The following is a 15,839-nucleotide window of genomic DNA, read 5'->3' as shown; positions in this document are numbered from 1 at the left end:
TTTCCTGCGCTCCCAGCCCTCACTGAGCAAGAGGTGAGGTTCATCCTGGACAGGTGACAGAGACAGACAGACATTCATGCATGGCTAACTTACACTCACCAGTTAACCCATGCACAGCTTACAAGTGTGGGAGGAAGCCAGAGTACCCAGAGAGAACATGTTAGAACCAGGAACCTGGTCCCAACCACCAGTCACAATCAGAATAAAGAGGGTGTTCTCAGCAACAATAGGCCGTACTTCCTTAAGACGGCACAATGATACAGCTCATCTAATGAGACTTGCTGTCCACCTGTGATTGTTTTACAGCTGTTCAGTTTGCCACAGTAAGGCTGAGACGTTGAAAACAAGGATCTTTTTAATCAAGATGACTTAAACTCTCTCCAAAACTCCAAAGCCTCCTAACATCCTAGTAAGAAAAGATCTCTGACTGGAGAAACACTATGACCTGTTAATGAAAGTTTGTTTTCGCCTGGAACTAAAACCGGCCGGTAGGGGGCGATAACGAACGTTTATGTCAGTTTTTCTGACAGCAGGGAGCAACCCCCCCCCCCCCCCAAAAAATAAAATAAATAAAAATCCAAATCCAGAAGAAGAAGAACCTCCATTGAGTAGTTTTACTGGTAGAGCCAGCGCAGTGTCTTACTGTAGGTGGAAATTTCACCTGTTGAAGCAGCAATGGCTTCAATTCAACATCTGAGAGAGTTTATCAGGGACAGACTGACGGCTGCTGCTGAAGATATCTTCTCAGAGTTTGAAAAAACCATCGTCCAGTACGAGGAGAAGATGGAGCGTCAGCGCGAACTGCAGGACTTCACCTGGAACCCCGTGTTAAAGCTCCAGCGGACCGGTGAGTCAGACTGTGCGACTGGAGTGTGTTTGAACCCAGAGAGAGAGAGAGAGGGAGGGGGAGAGCTAACAGCCAGCAGCGGACGGGCAGAGAGGCTAACGGACGAAGACCTGAGAGCGCGAAGAACAAACTAGAAGCTCGTGTCAGGCACACATGTACAGCAGCGTCACCAGAACACGTTACTGTACGAAAAAAGGCTCGTTATTGATTTTTATTCTTTCAAATTTTTCCCGCCGTTTGTTGAAAAATCCGTTAAAGTGAACGGGAAGGCCAGAGTAACCAGACACACAAGTTTAATGGAAAACATCAGCTTCCACCTGCCCACGCGCGCACACTTCTCACTCTACAGCCACCATTTAACAATCAAATCGTAGGAAAATGTGTTTTCTTTCCAACAACGTCTCCATCAAAGCCAACAGGTGTGTGCTTTCTTAGACTGGGGGCGTTTGAACAAGAGGAGTGCTTTCCCAATGCCCAGTTAACGACTAATAATTTCATGGAGGTTTTTAGAGAAAACGCAGAACACCGTGTTTTTCTCTCGCTCCCCCGGCCACACTTTTAACACCAGGCCTACTAAAATTTACATCAGTGTAGAAGAGCTTCTTGGGATTCTCACACTTTTTAAATCAGCCTGACATGATTTATTGTTTGGATTTTATGAGTCGTTTTGTGATAGCAGTACCAAACCCATTTCACAGGCAGTTGGCCTATGCCATCACCATGGCAACACAACTGCGCTCCTCTGACACAGGTGCATGTCATTATCTGATTGGCTGATTTGAATCTGCTGCCTGTCTTTCGGTGATTGGCTGAAATATTTATCCTGTTTCACCTCAAATCACTGGGCAGCTGATGAAGCACATCATGTGTGCCACTTTTATAGGTACACCTGCTTCCTCGGTCACTTTATTAAGTACACCAGTGCACAGGGTCACTCCTGGCAACTTTACTAGAAACATCCATTGCCACTTTATTAGGTATAGTACTGTGATAGCCAACCACTTTTTAGGGCCCATCTTCTTTCAACTTTTGTACCCAACCTGCTTATCTCCAATCTTTCAGCAGCAAGCCACAGACCATGTCCAGCACCAGCAACAATCCTACTGCAGATTCTGCAGAAATTCTTGTATTTACATTTAGAGCTCTAAATGAACAAGCTTCTGACTGTTTATCTCACTTTCTTATGAAACACGATGCTGCTCACAGTCTTTGTTCCTCCTTTGAGTCGGAGCCTTTTTCCAGCCTCTGGGACCACTGCTCTGGAAGAATCTCCCACTGTATGGACTCAGTTAAAAGTCTTTTTGCTTCGTGAGGTTTTCTGTTGTGCTTCTCATTGATATAATGGTTATCTGTTTTCTTGGTTTTGCATTCCTGTTAACTGTATTTCTCGTTGTTTTTAATTATTGTGTTGTGCAGCATTAGTGACTCCGTGTCTGTGAAAACACTTTATTAATAACCGTTACTTACTGTTTCATAACTAAATATTGGTAATTAGTGTATCTGCAGTTAATACTGTGGATCCGTTGGGGTGAGCCATATGTCTAAATGTCCAAGTCATGATCCAAACATGGTCATCATAAACCGAAGAACAGTTTTTACATCTATTCTGGAAAAATAATGTGTGTGCTGGCTTTGACTGCTTGGTAACACAACTATCTAGACAGTGCACTTAGGCATGGAAGAAATGACCTGCTGAAGTTCAAACAGAGATACTATTAGCATGAGGAAGAGACCTGGATGGTCTGACTGTTTCACAACTCCAGATCTGCATCTCTAAATACACAAAAGCTTGACCTTAATTGAGATGAACTACAGCAGCAGAAAAGCACACCAGGTGGTGTTGTGATGATATAGGAGATATTTTCTTGGCACACTTTAGGCCTTTTAAGACCAAGAGGGCATTTTTAGGCACCATCACTTATGTAATGTACAGTAGATGTTTTTAACCTGTGTTTCTGTTCTTTGTCCCAGCAGATCTTGCACAGGAGCACGTTGGCGTTCAGACGGAGATTTTCACAGACCAGCATGTCTGTGACCAGGAGAGGAATTCCAGTCGGGGCCAGGAGGACCTGAAGGCTCCACAGATTAAAGTGGAAGAAAAGGAAGTCTGCATCAATCAGGAAGGAGGGCAGTTTGCACTGAAGCAGGAGAATGATGCTATTATGATGACACCAACTTGTGAAGAAAGTGAACCACAACCAGAAAGTGACCAGCCCCTCTCTAACAGTTCTGATATTTTCATGTTTGTTAATTCCACATCCAAAGAAACATTAGAAGTTATTAATAAGAGCGCTGACAATGAGGTAGAACTCAACCATCAGCACAGACGTCTGGACAGCACCTGGAACCCCGTGGTGAAGCTCTACAGGATAGGTGCGTCTTTTTAACACCACAAAAAAAACATACACATAGATGTAAATCAGATAGGCTAACGGGGCTAACACAGCTAACTCTGAGTGCTAATAGCATCAAACTGTTTCAATCAATCTGTCAATCAATCAATCAATCAAGGCTTTATTCGCCACGTGCAGGTTGCCCCCCCCCCGACCTTACACACACAACACAAACATCACATTGGGATACAGGTCGGAGATCGGTAGCGTTACAGAAAAAAACACTGAAATGTACACTACAATGGGAAAGTACAAGAGGAAAAAAAGAGACCTCTGCTGATGCTGGGCTCCTGGGAGGACAGCATGAGAACAGGAAACAAAAAAACTCCTCTGCACAAAAAAGCACATAAATGTCCACAACACAACATTATGGAACATGTGACCAGCCACAGGGTCGGGTGGGGGGTGAGGAGTCATCCGAAGCAAACACAGCAGCCATCCTGCCCAGCGCTACCATCCAGCGCGGGCTCAGACCCGCCGTGTTCCCAGGAGGGAACAAGCAACGAAGGCGTTTGGAAAGGGAGAGGGGGGATGCATGGAATGGGAAGGAACAGACTAAACACAGTCGTTATCAGGGTGTTTTTGTCGCCTCCAGCCTTGCGACCGCAGCTGCCGCCGAAGGGGGTATCCGTTTTAGAGAACAGACTGTGAGAGAGTGTTCCAGGGAAAAGTAATACAAAAACACACGAGACTAGACAAGGACATAAGAGGCTAAGCAGGGAAGCTGAGGGGGAGGAGGAGAGGAGAAAAGTGCGACCGCCTTCGTCAAGAGCAAGAGCAGAAAAAAAAAAGTTTGAAGGGGTTAAGTTTGAAATAAAATGTATCTGATTATTAGGACACCAACCGACCTCTTTACCATCAGGAAAGCCAACAACGAGCTAGACTCTGTAATTTGTACTTCTGCATCCACACAAATACTTGTTTGTTTCTACTAATTCTAAAAAAAAAAACCCTGTTATTTTTAGTCATAATGGTGAGAGTTAAACACCATGTCTTATTCTGAGTCAGAGTTTGGCGTAATCAACATGAAAGCATGGATCCATCCTGCCTTTTATCGGTGGGTCAGGCTGTTGGTGGTGTGAAGGTGTGGGGGATAGTTTCTTGGCACACTTTGGGCTTCTCAGTACCAGCTGAGCATCGGTTAAACACCACAGCCTACCTGAGGACTGACGCTGACCCGCTGAAGGCAAAAGGGGGTTAGCAGGGTGTAACTAATGAAGTGGCAGGTAAGCATATTTGCAGACGTGCTCCTAAATAGTCGCATGCGTCCAGTTTTAATCTCAGATATGAGTGAAACGCTTGCGCTGTTGAGTTCTGCATGACTGACTTTTTCCTCTTCAGCCTGTTTGCTTCATGTGTTGAATCATAAACATGATTGGTGGAAACACGTTAACAGCCCAGCAGCTACCTAACAAGTTACCTGACATATTTACTTAGTGGCCTCGGGGCCGTCATCGTGTCATACCTGTAACAGTTTACCTGCTCGTGAGAAGTTTTCCGTCATCTCATTAGTAACCTGTGGTTTGTTCCTGCAGATTTGCCACAGCAGCATGTCTGTGATGACAAGGAGGTTCTCACAGACCAGCAGGTCTTTAACCAGGAATGGAACTTCAGCCCAGACCAGAAGGACCCGGAGCCTCCACAGGTTACAGAGGAGCAGGCAGCAGTCGCTCTCAGTCACCAGGGAGAGCAGCTCGGACAGAATGAGGAGACTGACGCTGTTACGGTTCAGCCATGTTTGGGTCCTCCTGCCCATGAGCAGCCTAACACGGCCCCTGTTAAAGTCATTGATCTCAGCACAGATTCTGATTTGGCTCTGAAAACCAAAACCTTCACAGGTGAGAAGCTGTATCGCTGCAACACCTGTGGAAAAACACTGAAAACCGTGTCCTCATTTAAAAGGCATAACGCCAGACACACAGGGGAGAGACCGTACACTCGCAACAGCTGTGGGAGAAAATCTAAAGGCCTGAGAGCTTTAAAAGGGCACGTGAGAACACAGCTGATCAGAAGCTCGTGTGTAACACCTGTGGGAAAAGGTACAAAAAGGAAATAACATTAAAACTTCATATGCAATGTCACACAGGTAAGAAGACAAAGGCCTGAAACATCGGCTGGAAAAACTGTGCCCGTGAAACGAGGCTTGATGGGAAAAAGTACGAATTTGTACAGGTTCACATGTGAGATGGTTCAATAAAATCTTGTTTTTGTTCTGTGTGAGGCTGCATGGTCATTTCTAGGCTGTGAAATTTCACATCCATGTCATGAATAATGCATATTATTAATTTAACGAGGTAAATTAATGATATGCCCAAGAACTGCACAGGTGCCCAGTACCTGGGTGGAGCCCTGGGACCCTGTTCTCGACTCATGGCCCGACTGTAGTGGGGGCTCTCTCACCCTTTGGCACCCCATTAGGGGCCTTCCTCCCTCCGCCTCCTGCTGGGATGGGCAGATGTCGCTGAGATGTGTGGCCTTTGGTACGCTTGGGGGCTCGGATCGATCTCTGTCTGCCTCTGGCTCCTGGGATGTTATTGCAGTTTCCCACCCTCATTATCAAGTACATTTGTGACAAAGACACACACACTCTCACTCACTCTCCGTCTCTCACACACCACGAGAAGATTGATAATTTATGTAGCTGCGTATTTTCTCCTTTTTGTGTTCCAGGTGCAGCAGTTGGCGATATATTGTGCATTTCTATCCTTTTATTACATATCCTATCCTTCCCCCACCCTGCCTTAGACGCTGTCATACTGTACACCACAAACAATATAATAACTGAAATAACACAAATAGAAATTAACAAAGAAACAGATGAAAGATATACATGAACAAGAGGATCCTATAGAGAATTTATAGAGGTGGTTTTGGAAACGCAAAATGTGTTTGGCACCAGATTGTTTGTGTGTGTTCAGTTTAGGGGAGCTTTTAATCTTTGGATATTGGAAATTCCGTTTTTAAGCTCACACTCCAGCCTGCGGAGGTCGCTGTTGCGATGTTTTCTAGCCGACACAAAGAAGGGAGCTAATCTAACGGCAGCATCTAACGCGGCACTGAGAGGATTCAGACTCATTTTATACACCTTTTCTCCAAACTGTGGATATTGATACAGCTTATAAAAGAAATGTGACCAATGACTGAGTTTAAACCAGTGTTTAAAATGTTATGACGAAGTCTCTATCTGCTAACGTCAGCTAGCCGCTTAGCTGGTTAGCTTTCGGTTGCCTAACAACAGAAGCCAAACAAACACCGCTAGCAGGTTAGCAGTGCTAATCTGCTAAAGGTGCTAGGTTTTTACATTTTCCACGCAAACGTGAAACTTGCAGGATGGCTGAGGACGGCAGACGCGGCGACGAGGAGGACCGAGGGCCCGGAGCGGCTTACCGGGGGGTCGCAGTGATGGAGAGCCTGCTGGAGAAGCTGAATGCACTCAACTATGAGGAGGAGGTTCTGGGCAAACACAACATGAAGAACCTGTCCAGGTAAGAAGCGCATAGTTCGGATGTAAGTACGGTGTCCTTTTTAGGATTTAGAAGCAGAAAAAAACAATCGAAGTGTGTAACTAGTAGTAACTAGTCATACGTTTACAAAAATATAATGAGAAAAACACAGACACGTCCTAAAGATACGTGATTGTGTTGTTCATTCATCCCTCTGGTTGGAGGAGAGTGATGGAGTTCAAGTATGATGTTGAGGGTTTGTGTGGCCTTGGCATTGTACTGGACCGTTGTGGTGGAGAGAGAGCCGCCTACAACCCTCACTTCTGAGCGACTGAAGCAAGAAGATGGAGGATGCGAGTGCTCTTCTGCTATTAATACATTTGTTGGGACAATGCAGCGTTTCAGTTCTTGATCTTTATTCTGTTATTTTCTGTTGATTGATCGATCAACCCAGACAAAGTATTGCATAAAAATAAAATGAAATCCAGGCTTGTTTCCAGTGTTTGTGCTGATTTGATGTTTTGTGCACAGTGAAGGAAAACCCTTCAGTCCCCTCTGCTTTCTCCGCGCAGGCATTACTTCGTCTCCAGTCCATACCTGGCGTCTAACCCTGGCGAGCAGTTCTACATGTTCACCATCATCGCAGCGTGGCTCATCAATGTGGCGGGGAGGCCGTTTACCGAGCCGCAGGAGTACGACGAACCCAACGCCACCGTGTCCAACATCCTGGCAGAACTGCGGGCCTTTGTGAGTCACACAGAAAGAGTTTAGAAGCTGGAAATGAGCTTTGATATGTCTGGAGTTCGTTTGTTTGTGCTTTGATAAATCTGACCGATTGTGCGAAGGCAGGAGCTTCCGTTAAACAAGAAGAGTTTGACGCTTTTTTAATTCCTCCTCTGTTTTTCAGGGTGTTAAGGTGGACTTCCCACCCTCCAAACTGAAGTCGGGCTCAGGCGAGTACGTCTGCTTCGTGCTGGACCGACTGGCTGAGGAGGCGCTCAGGAAGAGAGGCTTCACCTTCAGGAAGTATGCCGTCTGTTTTCTTCTTTTCGTCAGGCTGCTTTTGTTGCTTCTGTGTTTATAGAAGTTTTTTTTTTACTTCTTTCTGTCTCTGTTTCAGGACAAACTACCCATCAGAAAACACAGAAGAAGAGTCTGTGGTGGAGGACGACGCCGAGCTCACGCTCAGGAAAGTGGAGGAGGAGCTGATCGTAGGTGTTCCACCTTCGTCTAACTTCCTCTTCTTTTCCGTTCGGCACACTTACAGGATGAATCTGTTTTTACTGCGGTGGTTTCCTGCACCTCTGTCAGAGATCAGCAAACACTGAGAGGAAATCAGGGAACAGATTTCAAAATAAAACATCCTCACGCTTTTATTTTAAAAACATAATTTCATGTATTTTATTACAAAATATTTCCCTCGTTTTATAAAGTCCATCACACTTTAGAGCAGAAATCATAATCGAATATATTGTCATGACCGTGTTTTTAATGCTCAGCGGGTCGAGCCATGAATCGTCTTCACATCTCATGATTGTTTTGTGTGTGACCAGGACGAAGGGGACGAGGAGGAGGAGAACGTGATGGACCTGGAGGCTCTGAAGTTACGAAGCACTCACACTGTGAGATCACCTCAGAATAAGATTACATCATAATTTCCACTTTCACGTTCGCTCCGAGCTTTGAACTCGCCGCGGCGTCTGTTTTCTGGCAGGAAGCTGAGACGTCCTCCAAACCCGACGAGATCCTGGAGTCGACGGTCGACGCGACAGAGTGGAACCTGGAGGTGGAGCGAGTCCTGCCGCAACTCAAAGTCACCATCAGGACCGACAACAAGGTAGGCGCTCGCCTGGCGCTCACCTGAGGTGTCGGAGCTTCCGCCAGATGTGAGATGAAGTGAAAGACGCTTCACTCTGCCGGAGCTTCACACTCGTCCAGCGTGATCATAACAAGCTTTTGTTTCTGTATGAGTGACTGAAGGCTTTGAAGGTTACCTGCAGTCTCCCAGCATGCTCTCTGGTTGGCTGTCAGTGTTAGTGGCTCTCACTCTCTGGTCTGTGTTGGTCCTGCAGGACTGGAGGGTCCACGTGGACCAGATGCACCAGCACAGAGACGGGATCCAGTCCTCACTCAAGGAGGCCAAGGTGTGTTCACTGACCCGCTTCATCATCATGTTATGTCCTCCCTGCAGCCTCTCACTGTCATCGGACGGGACAAACAAGAAGTATTATTTTATTTCAGTCACACATAAAGAATATTATCAATCAGCCAGCTTTAATTAAATAAACTAAATCACACAAGAAGAAGAAACAGATGTTTCCATGTTCAGCGAATCTCCCATTAACCACAGAGACAAACGTCCTGAGGACTGTTTCAGTTCTGGAGAAAGATGAAAACAAAATAAGTTCATGGAGTGAAACTAAACATGACGTCATTCTTCGTCGTCTCTGCAGAGTCACCTGGACAAGCTGCAGGAGGACATCGGGAAGACGCTGGAGAAGGTGAGCAGCAGAGAGAAGTACATCAACAACCAGCTGGAGCATCTGATCCAGGAGTACCGCAGCGCCCAGGCCAAACTCAGCAAGGTAAACCCGGAGCTGAACGTTCCTGATTCGTTTCACGTCATCGCGACACGTTTGAGTTCACGTTAATTCCAGTTTGAAACTGTCTCAATGCCAGAATGTGTGGAAACAGTCAGTTCAGTAACTCCTGCCATCCTTCAGGCCAGAGAGCGCTACCAGCAGGCCAGCGGAGGAGTGACGGAGAGAACCAGAGTGCTGGCCGAGGTCAGTGAACGCACCACGTTTAATTCATCAATAAAATCATTTTAACAGCAGCGGGTGAAAAAAGCAAGCTGATAATGATAAAGCATCAGATTTCACTGTCCTCAGTTTATTTAATAATAATAACTATTACTTATTATTAGAGATTATTTGAAAAGAGGATTATGCTGAGCGGTGAATCATGCAAAGCTATTGTAGCAGAGCCTAAAAATATAAAATATGGAAATGAGCCGATAAATCTTGTCTAGATACAAGAAAAACAGGAGTTTTTAGTTTGGGTGTCGCTGTTACAGGTTTGGTGACTCCAGCTTTAAATCTGATTCACTTTTATAATTAAACAAATAAAAGCGTCAAAGCACAAATAAACATGGAGGAAGAGACCCATCAGTAACCAGTCTGAGCTAATCGCATAACAACGTCAGTGTTGACTTGAATTGGGTTTAATTAAATATTTGTCTTATTTTGAAATGATGACAGCCTGTATTGTTCTTGTGTTTTAATTTGAAATTCTTCTGTTTGTTTCAGATCAGCGAGGAGCTGGAGAAGGTGAAGCAGGAGATGGAGGAGAAAGGCAGCAGCATGTCTGACGGAGGTGAGGTGAATCTGGTCACAGTGCTCTGTTTTGACTCCGGCCCTGCCGCAGTGCTGACCTCTCCGCTTCTTCTTCTTCTTCTGCTTTTGCAGCTCCGGTGGTGAAAATCAAGCAGAGCCTGACGAAGCTGAAGCAGGAGATCATTCAGATGGACGTGCGGATCGGCGTGGTGGAGCACACGCTGCTTCAGGCCAAACTCAAGGAGAAGTCCAACATGACGCGAGACATGCACGCCACCAACATCCCTGAGCCCGCCGCTGGGCTGTTCGCCTAGCGCAGCAGCCTAGACCCGAAAAACCCGGCGAGGTCCGACTCCTCTAAAAGGACCTGAGAGGCTCAGGAAACCGAAAAATGTCGTCACATCTATTTATAACCAACATATTTTTCCATTTCCTGTAGTGGATGTTTTTATGTCTTTGAGGGATTTTTATAAACTTAAAGAATTTCTCTGTTAAGCTCAATGATTCAAATCCATTAATCAGATTGACCACCAGATGGCGCCAGAGTTCCAGATAAAGGGCTTGTTATTGAACTTTTAAAAGTATAATAATCGAAGCATAATTGAATCTTTGGTTATTATAGTTTTTATTTTTCTACTAAATATTGTAAACACAAAATGAAACCTTAAAAAACAGAAAATCAACCATTTTGACTCCAGGGAATTTTATTTCATCAGCAGCAGCTGATTAAGGATAAACAGGAAGTTGTGTTTTGGACCTTCAACATAAAACACCTTCACATTAGAATACTTTAAATGTTTCCTGATGAAAGCTGGAACATTTACTGAATAATAAATCTAAGTTTAGGAAACCTTTTATTTATATTGAACTAAACTCTGCGTTTATCTCTGCACGTCTTTGTCTCTAAATGAGGCTGAAGATTAGAAACCAACTGCACACTGTCCTGGATCTCCTGTCCTGTTTGTGGATGTTTTATCAAACATGACCGATGTTTCAAATAATGAGCCCAAAGCTCAGACTGCAAACTCAAACACACAAACCCTTTTTTTAACTTGTAGACCTGCGTAATTTCAGGGAGAGGGAAGAATCCTCGTATGGTCATGTCAGGCACACAGAAGCCCCACCGACTGTTTTTGTGAGGGGCAGCCAATCAGAAGAAAGTTGTCTGAAAGGTTAGACGCTAAAGCAGCTGGCTTCTACACAGAGATCTGCGTGGACATAAAGAAAAAAACCTGCACGAATATATGTTTTATTCAGTAATTATCAGTTTTGCGTAGTTTAAATATTTTTGTCTCGCTTGGTGCTTTTACTTTGAAAACCATACGTGTTTTAATTTGACAGCAACGGCTGCTTCCTGCATGTGGGCGAGGCAGAGTGACAGCTGCGAGCTGGAGACTTGTTTTTATCCTCCTGGAGACGAAATGTGAAGGTTTCAAAGCGAAAGTCTAGAAGAAAAATACGAAAAGGAAAAACGAAAAAGGTTCAGCGTCCGGAAGAAGATTTTTCTGCACTTCCGGACAAAAAAAGGAGGAAAAGTGATCGGTGAGTTGAGCTGCAGTCCCGTTAGTTTCTCTTTGTCTGTTTTTCTGCTGCTGATCCAACTAAAAACACACAAACAAACTCAAACAGCCGCTTTTTAACGGGCTGGATATTTATGCAAACTTTAACTTCATCCTAAAAGAAAAATAAATAAAAATAAACTTGTTTATGTTCATAAAGCTTCTTTTATTATTTCTGTTTATTTACACGATAATAAAAACTGTAATTCCGGGTTGTTTTCAGTATTATGTGTATCAGAGTAAAATTACACCACAGATATTTTATAGTGGGAATATTTCAGGAATGATCAGAGGTGCATCACGTGGGGAAAACGCGGAGATCAAAGTGTTTACAGGATATTCTGAAGAATTCGGATCATTTTAAACCAGCAAAGCGTGAAAAAATCTTAAATAATAACCGAACAGCTCAAAGTTAGTGTGTTACAGGAATATGACACAGAAATACTCAACAATGAGGACGAGCAGTAACGAAGCTCGAGCTCATTATTGTTCCTCATTATTAACGAAACAAAAATCCTCAGATTTACATGAAAAGTGATTTTAGAGCTGAAACAGCAAATTGGAGAAGTCTGAGTGTCTGAAGGTGGAAAATGGTTTCTTCCGTTTTTGACGCGTTTTCCTCCAACATCAGCAGCTCCAGCACAGACCAGCCTGCTGCTGCAAGGCATGCTGGGAAACACGGGATGGGAAGAATCCATAAAGGGGGCACAGAGGGGGGATTCAGTTATTATTAAATAATTTAGATTATCTTTAGTCTCAATACAGAAACAGGAAGCTATACGAACATCCACATAACAGCCGAAGCCTTTTTTTGTATACTTTGTTGATCCCCGTGGGGAAATTCCTCTCTGCATTTAACCCACTCACTTAGTGAAGCAGTGGGCACTTGCTCAGGGGTACCTCAGGGGAATCGAAACCCCGCCCTCCGATCATGGGGACACCACTCTACTTACTGAGCTATTCCTGCCCCTAATGTTAATATTTACTTTTATTAGATCACCATGAAATAAATATTATATATTATTACTTTACATGATGCATCAGAAGCACTTTTACAGGAGAGACCAACCTGCTGCTGCAGCGACAGGAAAATATCAGAAACACAAAATACGACGTCAAATCAAACAAAAGAAGGAAAAACGTTCACAGAAGTCAGATGTAGAGATTCAAATCATCTTTTTTAGTGAATGTACTCATAACTGTCCTGGTTGAAAACAGTTGAAACTCCAAAGTGAAAAAGAAGAAAAGAAACAAACAGTCACATCTGAAAAGCTGCGACCATCAAATGTTCTTTCATTAAAAATCTCTCTGGTTCTTAAAAACGATGAAAGCAGTTCAACAAACATCTGCGTTTTCAGCGAAAAGTTGCCAGCAGGAAGTTTTCTGATCACACAGAAATCAGAAAGAGTTCAGAGGTGCACGAGTTCAGACTGTAGTCCAAACCTCTCCTCCTCTGCTGGTTTCAGTCAACATAAACTGAAATAAACTAATAATTGTTTATTTTCGACTTGTTCTGTTTAAACAAACTTGCATCCATGTTTGTTTTCTCCGTCTAAACTCAGCAGAGCAGGAAGGACGACGTGAAAATCAAAGATGCTGCTTTACTCACGCGGCTCGCCACAGCAGCCGCCGCATGTTTGATCTGGCAGTGTTTTGTCCTTCCTGACACAAACCCAGAGGGATCGATCGTAACACAAATCATTATTCCCAGATATTTCCAGATCGGATCGTGTAGTTTGACATAAACAGTCTGTCTTTATCTCGGTTTGTACTGAAGCCTCATGGGGAAAAAAGTCCTTTTTACTTTTTCCCAGAACAAGAAAAATCTTTTATTTGAATGTTTTTGTTCCTCTCAGGCGGAAGTCGTAAACAGCAGAAATAATAAAATGTAAGCGCTGCTGTCCAGAGGATAAACATAGAGTCCGAGGCCCACGGCAGGCCCACCAGAGCCTGCAGCCCGGCCCACTCGCAGCTTTGCAGCTGTGCAGCTGTGCAAGAGCTGCGCAGGAGGAACGTTTAAAATCCTTCAGAGGCTGAAGCAGCATCAGGTTATTGTTCTACTCACAGGCATTACCCAATGTGCACCGCTTAAAGCGCCACGAAGGCGCCACGGCTGAAAAATCTCTTTGTGACATCACACTGACCGAACGCAGAAAAAAACTGAGAGTAAAATTTTTAAAAAACATATTTTTCCTCCTCAGTTTCAGGGATGGACGGAAGCATTTTAAATCCGTTTAAACAGTTCAGAGGGGCCTGTTTTTATTGGCTTACAGGTGCTCAGCTGTGCTGTATGTGGTTGCTAGCATCATGGACTGAGAAGAGTTTGACACCCCTGTGATAAACTCTTCAGATTATAATCTGCAGGTTTACAGAAAAAAGATTAAAAACTTCAGAAATCTTTCGGATGTTTGCGCTGACGTGTAGCAGATGAGGAGTGTTTCTTCGTCCCTCCGAGCTCACGCCACTTCCTTCTCTTGTTTTGTTTTTGGAGGGCTGAACCTTCATCATTGAGTCTCGCTGCTGAGTGGACGTTAACCGGACGCCAGACGGGTTTTCTTTTGAATCTTGAGGAGGAGCAGAGAAAGGCGAGCCCCAGGCTCCTCCTCCTCCTCCTCATCTATTCGCTGTGACACAGAGCGTCTCTGTTCACTGCCCTCTAACAGTCTGTGTGTTTAAATCAGAGCCACTCAGCCTGCTGATGACTCCTCTTCATCAGATCCCCCGGGCCTTCGTCCTCGGCCTCTTGTTGTGTTCTTTTCTCATCCTGCCACGAAGGCTCGTTATCCATGAAACATGCTTCAGTTTGTGCAGAAGCCTTCGTCCTCAGAGCTTCCTGTTAACAAACCATCACACTCACCGGCTCTTTGTCTAACGTCTGTGTCTCTCGTACAGAGACGATAGTTTATACAAACTCGTTTCCTGTTTGTGTGTGTGCACGTGTGCGTGTGTGTCGGTCAGCTGACGAAGGGTTAACAGGAAGCGTGAGCTCAGAGTCACAGCGTCTGTTTTTCTTTCTGCAGTCCGCTCTCAGGCTGCGTCTCTGCAGGATGTGAGAGAAGCGCAGCAGAGAACAAAGAGCAACTTTAAAGGTAAGACCCAAAAACAGAGCCTGTTATAAATATCCTGATCAGTCTGGATTAGATGAGCTCAGATTAGCTCCAGTTAATCCCTCGAGTGCTCAGACTGCAGAGATTCAGCTGAACTGAGTGAAGCTTTGCTGAGGAGCAGATCAGACAGGAAGGAGGATTTTTAAAGAGCTGAAGTCACAGAAAGAAAAACAAGATTTCTTTTGGATTTTCTAGATTTTTCTTGTCGTTGGGAGTCAAACCAGCAAAAATTGAGTCGACTAATAAAAGCTGGGTGTAAAAGTCTGAGAAATGTCTGTGAGCTCCAGCTCAGATACACAACAACAACTTCCTTTATGAACACACACTCTGTGGTTTACTCAGACTCTCACACACGCACAAAATCCTGCTGCTAGAAATACTCACTACACCACCGAGTGCAGATTAATCCACCGCTGAAAATAGACCCCAACAACAGGAACTTTAAATAGAGACAGAGGAAAGATCAAATGTGCTTTTTTTATCCCGAAAGTTTGGAAATTCCTGTAAAAACAATAGACACAAGCCAGAGTAGCTCAGACAAATACAGTAAAATAGAAGTTCAATAAAGATTACACGAAGAAAGGAGCAATAATTCAATTCAGTTTTATTTATAAAGCCCTGAATCACAACAGTTTCCTGTTAAATCCAATAAAGTGAATGAGCTCATTATGTTCAAATTTTAATACAAATAAAATCCCTATAATTTTTTAAATCAATAAAAGTTAAAAAAAAAGTAAATAATAAATAAATAATGTTGTAACATATATCATAAAATAAGTAAGTAAGTATATATGTTTTGCATAAATACAAAAAAAGGGAAAAGTTAATGTAATAATATGAAGTTTAAAAAGAAAGTAAAAAATCTGATAAATGTTAAAATAAGTATAGTTTTTAATAAGATCCAATAAAACGTGATGTAAAAAGCTTAAATAACACAAAGAGTCTCCTTAGAGTAAAAACCAGAATAAATTCACTAAATCACAATAAAAGTAATAAGAGTCTCGCTGAAAGAGCAGCTGTCAGCTGACGGCGTTCAGTGTGAGACCGGTCGTGTCTGAGGTCAGGAGGGTTGGAGAGGCGCTCTCTCTGCTGGTTTTGGCCTTTCATTGAAAAGATTTGTTAGAACAACATCTGCCTGTTTCTCACCGACAGCTG

The 15,839-nt window shown here is 43.8% G+C and overlaps 2 protein-coding genes across 3 annotated transcripts; both read left to right on the top strand.

Annotated features, from left to right (window-relative positions):
* Positions 1–433: 433 nt before the first annotated feature.
* LOC120744828 (zinc finger protein 3-like) lies at positions 434–5,571 on the top strand. 2 transcript variants are annotated; one of them, XM_040049419.1, is made up of 3 exons: positions 434–847; positions 2,822–3,220; positions 4,776–5,568. In XM_040049419.1, the coding sequence occupies exons 1-3, from the start codon at positions 676–678 to the stop codon at positions 5,294–5,296; spliced, it is 1,092 nt and encodes a 363-aa protein (XP_039905353.1). In that variant the 5' UTR covers positions 434–675; the 3' UTR covers positions 5,297–5,568. The 2 variants fall into 2 exon arrangements, with proteins under 2 accessions (XP_039905353.1, XP_039905354.1); XM_040049420.1 differs by lacking the exon at positions 434–847 and adding an exon at positions 915–1,031 and having other exon boundaries at positions 4,776–5,571.
* A 613-nt stretch (positions 5,572–6,184) lies between these two features.
* On the top strand, positions 6,185–14,645 carry ift57 (intraflagellar transport 57 homolog (Chlamydomonas)). Its single transcript, XM_040049401.1, has 12 exons — positions 6,185–6,725; positions 7,256–7,430; positions 7,591–7,709; positions 7,804–7,894; positions 8,237–8,305; positions 8,398–8,520; positions 8,756–8,827; positions 9,137–9,268; positions 9,407–9,469; positions 9,992–10,058; positions 10,151–11,560; positions 14,598–14,645. The coding sequence occupies exons 1-11, from the start codon at positions 6,571–6,573 to the stop codon at positions 10,330–10,332; spliced, it is 1,248 nt and encodes a 415-aa protein (XP_039905335.1). The 5' UTR covers positions 6,185–6,570; the 3' UTR covers positions 10,333–11,560; positions 14,598–14,645.
* The last annotated feature ends 1,194 nt before the right edge of the window (positions 14,646–15,839 follow it).

This window comes from Simochromis diagramma, unplaced genomic scaffold (genome assembly GCF_900408965.1).
Source record: "Simochromis diagramma unplaced genomic scaffold, fSimDia1.1 OVJJ01000355.1, whole genome shotgun sequence".
NCBI lineage: Eukaryota > Metazoa > Chordata > Actinopteri > Cichliformes > Cichlidae > Simochromis > Simochromis diagramma.
The sequence above is the reverse complement of the archived record's forward strand: the minus strand, read 5'-3'. Positions and strand labels throughout refer to the sequence as shown.

Coding starts and splice junctions, on each gene's coding strand:
- LOC120744828 (XM_040049419.1), top strand. CDS start 676: ATGGCTTCAATTCAACATCTGAGAGAGTTTATCAGGGACAGACTGACG. Junction 848..2,821: donor GTTAAAGCTCCAGCGGACCG/GTGAGTCAGACT, acceptor TTGTCCCAGCAG/ATCTTGCACAGGAGCACGTT. Junction 3,221..4,775: donor GGTGAAGCTCTACAGGATAG/GTGCGTCTTTTT, acceptor TTGTTCCTGCAG/ATTTGCCACAGCAGCATGTC.
- ift57 (XM_040049401.1), top strand. CDS start 6,571: ATGGCTGAGGACGGCAGACGCGGCGACGAGGAGGACCGAGGGCCCGGA. Junction 7,431..7,590: donor TGGCAGAACTGCGGGCCTTT/GTGAGTCACACA, acceptor TCTGTTTTTCAG/GGTGTTAAGGTGGACTTCCC. Junction 8,306..8,397: donor AGTTACGAAGCACTCACACT/GTGAGATCACCT, acceptor GTTTTCTGGCAG/GAAGCTGAGACGTCCTCCAA.